The following is an 11017-nucleotide window of genomic DNA, read 5'->3' on the forward strand; positions in this document are numbered from 1 at the left end:
TTTCTAGAGAGTGACCCCGTTTGGAGAGTATGAAAGAGCAAAAGCAATAAAAACAAGGGAGAGAGACTCAACAACCAATATGGCGGCCATTCCATCCCCAGTGGGAACTCTCTCCCTAGAAGCCATGGCGGAGACAGTGGAGGAAGGGCTCCTGAGTTGGGTGCGGCCTCTGCCCCCAACAGGTCATGCGTTGGAAGGGAGGAGGAAGACTTGGAGACTGGGATACGGCGGACATGCTGCGGTGAACTTGGTCTTCCAGAGTTCTACATGGACTTGGAGCCGCACACACCTTCCAGAAACAGCACCAGGGTCACCTCGGAGGGAGGATGGCGAGAGGGGAAGCTGGGGTATTGAATCGACTTTTTGGCCCACGGTCACTTCCGGAAAACACCAGGGGAGGGAGATGGCGGCCACAGTCTTAGGCTGAAACCTCCATGCTTCCACGTGGGTTGTGGCCACGATTCACGTGGGGAATGGGGTCGCTCTGGTGTCACGCTCCAAGCACCTGCCCATGCCCAGCTTTCCGGAGGATCTGGACGCATCCTGTCGACGGCTGACAAGATGGATGGCCGACCTCCTGGCCCCCAAGTCTCTGGCTCGAGGGGGTGTCAGTTTGTCCTGGACCATACTACATCTGTGTGGATGTCAGGCCTCAGCCTGCCCCTCTTTAACGCTTACAACAGCATGGGACGTTCTGGGTGATCAAGGTTGAGAGACAGGCCACTGGGATGACACACATCCTCAGCGGTGTCGGGGCTTTGTTTAGAGTCTTTCGGACTTTCTCTGTTCGGCCTGGTTGCCTGTAGGGTGGGAGCAAGGTGCTGTCTCTCACAGACAGGTGTGGAAAAGCCGCGGTTCAGAGGTTATCTAGATTTTGGTCAGTCTTATAGTGTTTTGTGATGGCTTTGAACAATTGTCTTCGTTTAATCTCATCTAGTGGCAAAAACGACACAACTTCAGTGTATACTTCGCGACAGTTGTGACAGCATCCTGATTTTATAACTCTCTGTAATATCAAAACAGCATCAGCTGGGAATAAATTCCAAAGGATCCTTTATTAAAATATCTAAAAGAGGTCTATAAATATTTATTTAATTTTTCTAAAAGAGTTTGGAGTTTTCAGGTGAAAAGGTGGCGCCATTTTGCTTCCGCCTCCTGCAGGGGGAGGGGGAGGCCAGGGTGCAGAGGAGGGGCAGGATTCCTGGGATCCCTGGGGCTAGGGGTGTGGAAAAGAGGAAGCCATGGCACCGGACCCACCTGCTCCCTCGCAATGTCACAGGACTAGAATTACAACAAAAACTGTAAACGGCATAACATTGCTGTCCACATGTCCGCGGATGGCTCCTCCCGCCCTCGCCCGGTCACGTCCGGGAGAGTGAGTGAGAGGAGGAAGGTGGTCACCGGCGTATGTCCCTGGCCCCCTCACCCCTGCCTTCAGAACTCCCACTCCAGGGCCTCCTCCCGATTGGCGGCCCTCTCCAGTCGGTAGATGATGCTGTTCAGGTTGGCCATCTTCTCGTGCCGCCGCTGCAAGTTGGGGTTCACCTTGGCGCTGGGGTGCAGGGCCCCGGCTGTGTCGGCGGTGGGGCTGGCACTCGGCACTTTGGCAGGGGGGGCGCCGGGTGGGGAAGGGGAGATGGGGGCTGAGGAGGACGGGACGGGTGACACCGACATCATGAGGCCTGGCGAGGAGGCGGCTGAGGGCGAGTTCAGTGACACCTCCAGGCTGCAGCGTGAGGACTCCGAGGCCGCCTTAAAGCTCAGAGGGTCCGGGTGGAGCCGCTCCCCGGCCTCGCTCTCCTGGGGGGGCTGGATCAAGGGGCAGTCGGGGGTGGCTCCACCCGGAAGGAGGGGCCCTGGGGCCACTTCTGGGGGTCCGTCGTGACTGGGAGGGTCAGGATGCTCCTCTTTGGGGGACCCCTGGCCCTGGTCCAGCTGCCCTGAGTCCTGGGGCTGGCTGCCCGTCCCCACCTCTGTGTCCTCCTCGGTCTGCTCTTGCTTGATCCTCACCCGGGTGGTGTCCTGGGCGTCTGGGGCCACGTCGTTCTCCTCAGAGACCTCCTGGAGTTCCAGGTCCTGCACAGCGGGCTTCTGCTCCTCCACCTCAGAGTCAGGGCTCTGCGGGGTAGGCTCCGGGTGCGAGTGGCCGGGTGGCAGGATTCCAGGACCCCCACTCAGGTCGAGGTCTGGCTCGTCCTGGGTCCCCTCCACCAACATCTCCCGGCGCATGCGGGACCTGGGGCAGAGACGGCGGTGAGCCTGGGGCTGCACGGCCCCCAGCAGCCCTGGACTCCATCCACTGCGTGGCATCTTGACCCCACCCACCACCCTGGGGCTCCCAAGGTGCTCAGCCTCCTTTCATGCACCATCTTGTTAAGTCACTTGACAACCCTACAAGGTGGGTGCCAGCATCCTCTCTACCCCCAGCGGAGGAACAGGGCTCAGAGATGTTAAGCCTCTTGCTCTGGGTCATAAGCTATTAAGTGGCAGAGCCGGGCCTTGAACTTGGAACTGTTGGACTCCAAAGCTCCTGACCTAGACCTGTGCTGTTCAGCACAGTAGCCAATGGCACGTGTGGGTCTTGAGCACTTAGGATGTGGCCAGTCCAGATGGAGCTCATCAATAACGTCATATTGATTACATGTTCCAATGGCTGTATTTGGATATATTGGGCTAAATAAAATATACTGTTGTGATTAATTTCATCTGCTTATTTTTAGTAATTTTTTTCTCTGTAGAGACGGTGCCTCGCTGTGTTGCTTAGGCTGGCCTCAAGTGAGCCTCTTGCTTTGGCCTTCCAAAGTGCTGGGATTACAGGTGTGAGCCAATACACCTGACCTATTTTTTTTCCCCAAGTCGCAATCTCACTCCATCGCCCAGGCTGGAGTGCAGTGGCATGATCACAGCTCACCAGAGCCTCAACCTCCTGGGCTCAGGCGATCCTTCCACCTCAGCCTTCCAAGTAGCTGGAACTACAGGTGTGTGCCACCACGCCTGGCTAATTTTTTGATTTATTGTAGAGACGAGGTCTCACCGTGTTGCCCAGGCTGGTCTCAAACCCATGGGCTGAGGCAATCCTCTTGCCTCCACCTCCCAAAGCGCTGGGCTTACAGGCATGAGCCACCACGCCTGGCCATGAGCCATCTTTTATTACTATCCAAGCCGGGTGTGGTGACATGTGCCTGTAGTTCCAGCTACTTAGAAGCCTGAGGTGGAAGGATCGCTGGAGCCAGCAGGTCCAGGCTGCAGTGGCTGGGAGAGTGCCACTGCACTCCAGTCTGAGCAATGGAGTGAGACTCCAACTCAAAAAAAAAAATTGCTATCCGACACCTAGCAGTTCTAGAGGACAGTTGCCAACATGGAACCCAGTGCTGACCATGTGTAGGGCTCTGTATCCATGCGAGACCATGTATCAATGTGAGGCAGTCATTCATCCACACCCTAGCATAAGCTAGTCTTTTTAACTCCTGACTCCCAGACCTAAAGCCGGGCCTCCTTGGCGATTTTCCCCCTTAAGACAGCCTGTTGTTCACCTTTCCCAGATCTTGCAAAGAACCTAAGGGCAGGGACTGTGCCCAGTTCTCCATGGTGCCTGGTACAGAGAATGAAAGACTGTATTCTTCTGTAGTTACCACTTGTTGAGAGTGGAAATCTCTCTGCTCCTTGGCAAAAGTGCTTATTCATCCTTCAAAACCCAGCTCGAATGCCACCCCTTGCTTCTTGTTGTTTTGCAGCATTTATTAGGTCATGGTGGGAAGACGCAGTTCCTGACTACAGGCCCATTAAGGGCAGGGATAATGGCTCTGATCCCCCCACCTCCAGACCTTGGCTCATGCGGCATCTGCTAGAAATGTTTGTTGAATGAATATGCTGGACAGTAATGGAGCGCTCAGCTCCTATGGGGAATGTGAGGAGAGAAGATGTCCCCAGATCCTTCAGGAAGGGGAGGAGGGAGGAGGCTTGAAGGGCCTGTTCCCCGTCCTCTCGCAGGCTCTGGGCTGAGCTGGCTGAAGCCACGCTATACTGTCTACACCCATGTTATCTCATCTGACCTGCAAGTGAGCACTGTGGGACGGGCACCGACTCCTTGCTTGTGAAGGAAGGATGAGACCAGGAAGCAGAAGGGCGGGCCCAAGGCCATGCGGCCGAGGGGGGCTGGAGCCCAGGCCTGCGTGCCCGATCCCCAGGAGGGCCTGTGTGCTCCCCTCTCTTGGGGAGCAGGAGACCTCCCCCCCACCCTGGAACAGCTGGATGGATTTTCCACCCGGAGATGCATGGGCACCAGAGGCATTTCCTGCTCTGGGCACTGGGCAGGGGATGGTCCCCGAAGGCCCCTGGAGCCCCAGACTCACCTCCCAGGAAGCCCAGCTGCCCGCAGGCCAGTGACTATGAGGCCACAGAGGGAGGGACCGCCTATTCCCCTCTGGCCTTGGGGGTGGGAGGGGCCAGGAGCCCCAAATCAGGGGCTCAGCCCGAGGCTCAGCGGGTGGCTGGGGTTCCTCAGGCCCAGGCCCCAGACAGCCTTGCAGGTGATACTAAAAACAATGCCGATCGTAACATCCATGCCTGCCACACACCGCGAGCCAGGTATTTATGTGGATACGCCGGTCCAGCCAGGCCTCAGGACAGCTCTGCGAAGCAGAGCCTGTATGGTCCCCACTTGATTTATTTTTATTTCTTTTTTTGACTCGGAGTTGCTCTGTGGCCCAAGTTCTGTGGCAGCCTCAACCTTCTGGGTTCAGGCGATCCTCCCTCCTCGGCCTTTCGAGTAGGTGGGAAGACAGGTGCATGCCACCATGCCCAGCTGATTTCTTTATTTTTTGTAAAGATTGGGTCTCGCTGTGTTGCCCAGACTGGCTATCCCTTTCCTTTTTTCCTTGAGTCGGAGTCTCACTCCGTCGCCCAGGCCAGAGTGCAGTGGCACGCTTACGGCCACCCCAGTGTCAACCTGCTGGGCTCCAGCCATCCTTCCTTCCGCCTCAGCCTTCCAAGTAGCTGGAACTACAGGTGTGCCCCACCATGCCTGGCGAGTTTTTTTTTTTTTTTTCTCTTTATTGCAGAGTCGAGGTCTTGCCAAGTTGCCCAGGCTGGTCTCAAAGCCCCCGGGCTCAGGCAAGCCTCTCGCCTCGGCCTCCCGAAGTGCTGGGATGACAGGCTTGAGCCACCGCGCCCGGCCGTTCCCACTTCACAGGTTGGGAGAGTGAGACTGGAAGGGCAGAGGTGGGGTCCCCGCAGGCCTGTCTGCGCCCCCTCTGGGCAGCCTCCCAGGGCCTCCCCCACGCGGCCACCTTCCCACCTGTAGTTGTGGAACCAGTTGATGACGGTGTTGGTCTTGAGGTTGAGCTGGAAGGACAGGAGCTCGATGGTCTGCTGCGAGGGGTAAGGCTCCAGCTGGTAGGCCCTCCGCAGCGCCGCCTTCTCCTCGGGCGCCAGCACCACCCGCGGCTTCTTCACCTGCAGCAGGCTCAGCTCCTGCGGCTGCAGGCAGGGGCTGGGGCACTCGGAGCGCGGGGCTGGGGACTCGCTGTCTGAGCCCGTGCTGATGAGGCCGTACCGGCGCTTCAGGTAGGCTGGGCGGGGAGGGAGGCGGCAGGCTGAGGGGGCCGTGGCCACCCTGCCTGCGCCCTGGCAGACGCCGACCCACCTTCCCACCCAGCCCCTCTGCTCTCTCCCCCTCCTTGCCCTCTTTGCTGTGTCATCACCGATTTGCTTTTGGAGGCAGGATCTTGCTCTGTGGCCCAGGCTGGAGGGCAGTGGCAGCTGCAGGGCTCGCCACGTTCTCCAACTCCTGAGCTGCCTGCCGTGACCCTCCCGCCTCGGCTTCCCGAGTAGTAGGGACCACAGGCGCATGCCACCACGCCTGGTGTTTCTCATTTATTTATTTGAGTTGGAGTCTCACTCTGTCGTCCAGGCTGGAGGGCAGTGACACGCTCACGGCCACCGCAAGCTCAACCTGCTGGACTCGGGCGATCCTTTGGCCTCAGCCTTCCAAGTAGCTGGAACCACAGGCATGTGCCACCACGTCTGGCTAATTTTTGATTGATTGTAGACACAAGGTCTCACCATGTTGCTCAGGCTGTTCTCAAATCCCTGAGCTTGGGCAATCCTCTCGCCTCTGTCTCCCAAGGTGCTGGGATTACAGGCTTGAACCACCGTGCCCAGCTTCATTTATTATTTTTTTTTAAGAGACGGGGGAGTCTTGCTATGCTGCCCATGGAATTCTTGGACTCAAGTGATCCTTCCGCCTTGGTCTCCCAAGTAGCTGGGACTACAAGGCATGCACCACCACCCCTTCCTTCTTTCCTTCCCGAGGGGGTCTCACTATGTTGCCCAAGCTGGTCTTGATTTCTTGGGCTCAAGTGATCTTTCTGCCTCGGCCTCCCGGGTAGCTGGGACTACAGGCATGCGCCACCACACCTGTCTGGCTGGCTGACTGGCTTCCTTCCTTCCTTCGAGATGGGGGTCTCGCTATGTTGCCCAAGATGGTCTCAAATTCTCGGGCCCAGACGATCCTCCCACCTTGGCCTCCCAAGTACCTGGGACTATAAGTGTGCACCCATGCCCAGCTGTAAATATTTTAACTGCTTTCAATCCTTCGGGACAGCTGTTTTCAAGGAGGCCCATACCAGGCTGAGACTGGACTGTCAGGGCCCTGGAAACGGTTCCCAGGGGAACCTCTGAGGACAGACTCGGAGTCCCCAGGGTCCAGCCCATCCCCTGCCCATGTCTCACCTTTCTTCTCCAGCTTCTTCATGTCCCTCAGCTTCTCCACATTGTGGGGGTCATTAAGCCACAGCTGCATGCGGACAAAGGGCTCCCGCCCCTTCAGGCTCAGCTTGTGCCAGGGTTTGGGCCGGGACAGCAGGTCGGACACGGAGCCCTGCGTCAGCCCCAGAATGCTCTCCCCAAACAGCCGCTGCCCTGCGGACAGGCGGAGGCGACTGTTAGCCTGGGCTGGGCAGAGACGCCTGCCCCTAGGAGAGACGTGGCAGAGAGCCCAGGGACCATCTCTGCTAGCTGGGAAGGGAGGGCCAGGGACACGGGGGAGCCCACACCCCGTGAGACCAGGAGGGGAAATCTGTGTGCCAAAGGGATCTGGGGAACAGGGCCAGACAGCCCAGCGAACGTTCTTTTTCTTTCTTGCTTTTTTTGAGTTGGAGTCTCACTCCATTGTCCAGACTGGAGTGCAGTGGCACACTCCCGGCCACCGCAGCCTTGACCTGCTGGGCTCCGGCGATCCTTCTGCCTCAGCCTTCCAAGTAGCTGGAACTACAGGAGCGTGCTACCACGCTAATTTTTTGATTTATTGTAGAGATGAGGTCTCGCCAAGTTGCCCGAGTAGGTCTTGAGCCTGCGGACTCAGGCAATTCACTCACCTCGGCCTCCCAAAGTGCTGGGATTACAGACTGAGCCACTGAGCCCGGCCGAAAGTTCTTTTTCACCTGAAGAGGGTTCTTGCTCCTCAGAGAGCTCTTAACTTGTCTGCAGATTTCATGCATACACGTTTGTGTCACCATGTTGGAGGACAATTTGACAGGGCCCATCAAAATGTCAAATGTGCAGATCCTTATCTCCTGCAGTTCTACTGCCTGAGATAGCTATGCTTTGCCCAAAGGCACAGACGTGCACACCAGCATTTTTTTAAAGGCAACAGGCAACCATAAACAACAAAAACATCCATTAGTTGGGTAAGAAACTAGTGCACCGAGGCCTGAACACTTCACAACAGTGAAAAAAGAATGCAGACGATATGATCATTCTAATGTGAACACTCACAAAATAGTGTTCACTTTTTTTTTTTTTTCTTTTTGAATTGGAGTCTCACTCTGTCACCCAGACTGGAGTGCAGTGGCCGCTCCCGGCCACCACAGCCTTGACCTGCTGGGCTCCGGCGATCCTTCCACCTCAGCCTTCCGAGTAACTGGAATTACAGGCGTGCGCTACCATGCCCGGCTCATTTTTTATTTATTGTAGAGATGAGGTCTCGCCAAGTTGCCCAGGCGGGTCATGAACCTGCGTGTTCACTTTTCAAAAGCAAGTTGTAATACAACATGTGTATAATTTCATCTATCTAGAAAAAGGAGAAGAAATTAGGTATCTAGATATTCTCGCATGTGTTCAGAAAGTGTAAAAGACATTAAAAACTCGAGTGTACTGAGAGGTGGGAGGATTGATTTAGTAGCTGGAACTACAGGGGCATGCCACCACACCCAGAGAAACTTTTTATTTTTATTTTTGTAGAGATGAGGTCTCACTATGTGCCCAGGCTGGTCTCTTAACTCCTGGGTTCAAGTGATCCTCTTGCCTTGACCTCCCAAAGTGCTGGGAATACAGGCACTGGTCTCTTTTTTTGCTTTTTATCCTATGGGTTTTTCTTTCTGTACTGTTTGGTATTTTAAAACAATGAATGTCTTATTTTTATAACATAAATGGTAGTGAAAAATGTGGGGGGTGTGTGCACCCCTCTGGGGTATAACCTCCATCTATGATTCAGAGGAATCTGTGATCCTGAAAGAGAAGAGCTCTAGAACCTATTTCCTGCTGGGCCCCTGGGTGAGGACTTTGCGGGAATCCCACCGTGACTGGGGTTCTTGCAACCCCCTGGAAGGTGGTGTCAAGAGCTGTGGACTGAGAACGCCAGGTCCCATGAGACCTGCATTCGCCTTCCTTCTGTCCTAGCCAGCTCAGAGCCGGATGCCTTGAACAGGGTCTAGGGTACCCAGGGCTGACCAGCACATCCAAGTGGGACTCCGGTGCCCTGGATCTCACACGGGCACTTCTTCTTTCTCTTTTTCCCTCTTTTATTTTTCTTGAGTCGGAGTCTCACTCTGGAGTCGCCCAGTCTGGAGGGCAGCAGCACACTCGTGGCCCCCACAGCCTCGACCCGCTGGGCTCCGGCGATCCTTCTGCCTCAGCCTTCCAAGTAGCTGGAACTACAGGCCTGTGCCACCATGCCTGGCTAGTTTTTCTTGACTTAGTGTAGAGACGAGGTCTCGCCAGGTTGCCCAGGTGGGTCTCAAACCCATGGGGCTCAGGCAATCCTCTCACCTCGGCCTCCCAAAGTGCTGAGATTATAGAAGAACACCACGCCTGGACTCTTATTTTTTTTAAGTCAGGTCTCACTCTGTTGTCCAGGCTGAAGTGCAGTGGCATGCTCACGGTTCATCACAGTCTCAACTTCCTGGGCTCAGGCAATCCTGCCTCAGCCTCCCGAGTAGCTGGGACTACAGGTGCGTGCCACCCCACCCGGCACGGGGTGCTGTTTGCCAGGCAATAGGAGCCGACTGAGGTGGAAGGCAGCCTTCTCAATCCCCTTCCCCATCCTCCGTACCTAGATTGTTGTCGGTGAGGACCTCCTTGACTCTCTTGGTGATGGAGTAGGTGTCCAGCTCGGGGGACATGGCCACGATCTCTTGGATGCCCCCGGCAGCCGGGCTGCCCGTGCACACCTTCCCGCCCAGCACGGAGCTGGAGCGGCCCTCGGGCTGCTGATTCTCCTTGCTGCTCTCCAGGGACAGGCTCAAGGGCTCCTGGGCGCTCTTCTCGGGCTCTGCAGGGCTCGGGGGCGGGGACGGTGAGGACCTCGGCTCAGTGGGACTGGCTGTGGGCCGCAGAGAGAGAGGCGTTACTTGCCCTGGCACGGACACGCACAGAGTGGGGACACTTGGATTCTCACGGCCGAGTGCTGGCAATTGCCGTAGTGACAGCTCAGGCAGGGACCACACGGATGCTGGAACTAGGGGAGAAAGTCTGATGAGGGCTAGGATTTTTCTTTTCAGTTGGAGTCTCACTCTGTCGCCCAGGCTGGAGTACAGTGGCACACTCCCGGCCACCGCAGCCTCGACTTGCTGGGCTCAGGCGATCCTTCCGCCTCAACCTTCCAAGTAGCTGGAGCCACAGGCATGCACCACTGTGCCTGGCTAATTTTTTGGAGAGACGAGGTCTTGCCATGTTGTCCAGGTTGGTTTTGAATCCGTGGGCTCAGGCAATCCTTTCACCTCGGCCTCCCAAAGTGCTGGGATTACAGGCATGAGCCACACCGCACCCGGCTGATGATTAGAATATTGACAAAGCCTCCAGTGTCTCCCCACAAGATATCTACTAATTACAAAGGGGAACAGTCACTTTACAGCACACAGACCTGGTGGACGCCAGCTCAACCAAGGATCAAAGTTAGCGTCATTAGTCACAGGACAGATCCACAACTGTGCCTCCCAACACAATGCATGGAGGACACAGCGTCACTCCTGTGTTCCCAGCCCAAAGCACACAGTGCAACCACCGGGAAGCACTGGACAACCCAAACTAGACAATCTGTAAAATAACGGGCCTCTGGCCTTCAGAAATGTCAAAACTGGCCAGGCATGGTGGCTCACGTCTGTCATTCCAGCACTTTGGGAGGCTGAGGTGGGAGGACTGCTTGAGTCCAGGAGTTCGAGACCAGCCTGGGCAACACGACAAGACCTTGTCTCTACAAAAAATAAAAAATAAAAAACTAGCCAAGGGAGGTGGTGCATGCCTGCAGTCCCCGCTACTCAGCAGGCTAGGCAGGAGGATTGCCTGAGCCCAGGAGATTGAGTCTGCAGTGAGCCATGGTTGTGCCACTATACTCTAGTCTGGAGGAAAAAACGAGACCCTAACTCAATTTCTTAAAAAAGTCAAAACAGGAAAAGAAAGAGGCAGAACTGTCCATATCGAAACAAGACAACTGAATACAAGTGATTTTTTTTTGAGTCGGAGTCTCACTCCGTCGCCGAGGCTGGAGTGCAGTGGCACAATCGCCACTTGCCACAGCCTCGCCCTTCTGGGTTCCTCCCGCCTCAGCCTCCCAAAGTGCTGGGATTCCAGGCATGAGTCATTCATTTTTAAGACATTTTGTATGACTATATGTCAGGAAAAAGCCTGGGAAATAGCGGGGGCTGTGATCACGGGTGGATGACTGTGGATCTCGGTTCCTGCCTCTGCCACGCGGGGCCATCGAAGACGCGGTGCCACCCCTGCACTGACCCCACGGGGG

At 56.0% G+C, this 11017-nt stretch overlaps 1 protein-coding gene across 1 annotated transcript in view; it reads right to left on the bottom strand.

The window, feature by feature from the left end:
* Positions 1 to 1036: 1036 nt before the first annotated feature.
* CUX2 (cut like homeobox 2) overlaps positions 1037 to 11017 on the bottom strand; it is a 119622-nt gene continuing 109641 nt past the window's right edge. The window contains exons 18-21 of the mRNA XM_021715288.1: positions 9332 to 9601; positions 6733 to 6921; positions 5297 to 5570; positions 1037 to 2236 (exon numbers count right to left, since the gene is read on the bottom strand). Coding sequence (XP_021570963.1) covers positions 1435 to 2236; positions 5297 to 5570; positions 6733 to 6921; positions 9332 to 9601 — 1535 coding nt within the window. The 3' untranslated portion in view covers positions 1037 to 1434. The remainder of the gene's footprint in view (positions 2237 to 5296; positions 5571 to 6732; positions 6922 to 9331; positions 9602 to 11017) is intronic.

This window comes from Carlito syrichta, unplaced genomic scaffold, assembly GCF_000164805.1.
Source record: "Carlito syrichta isolate Samal-C Ts95f unplaced genomic scaffold, Tarsius_syrichta-2.0.1 Scaffold306952, whole genome shotgun sequence".
NCBI classification, from domain to species: Eukaryota; Metazoa; Chordata; class Mammalia; order Primates; family Tarsiidae; genus Carlito; species Carlito syrichta.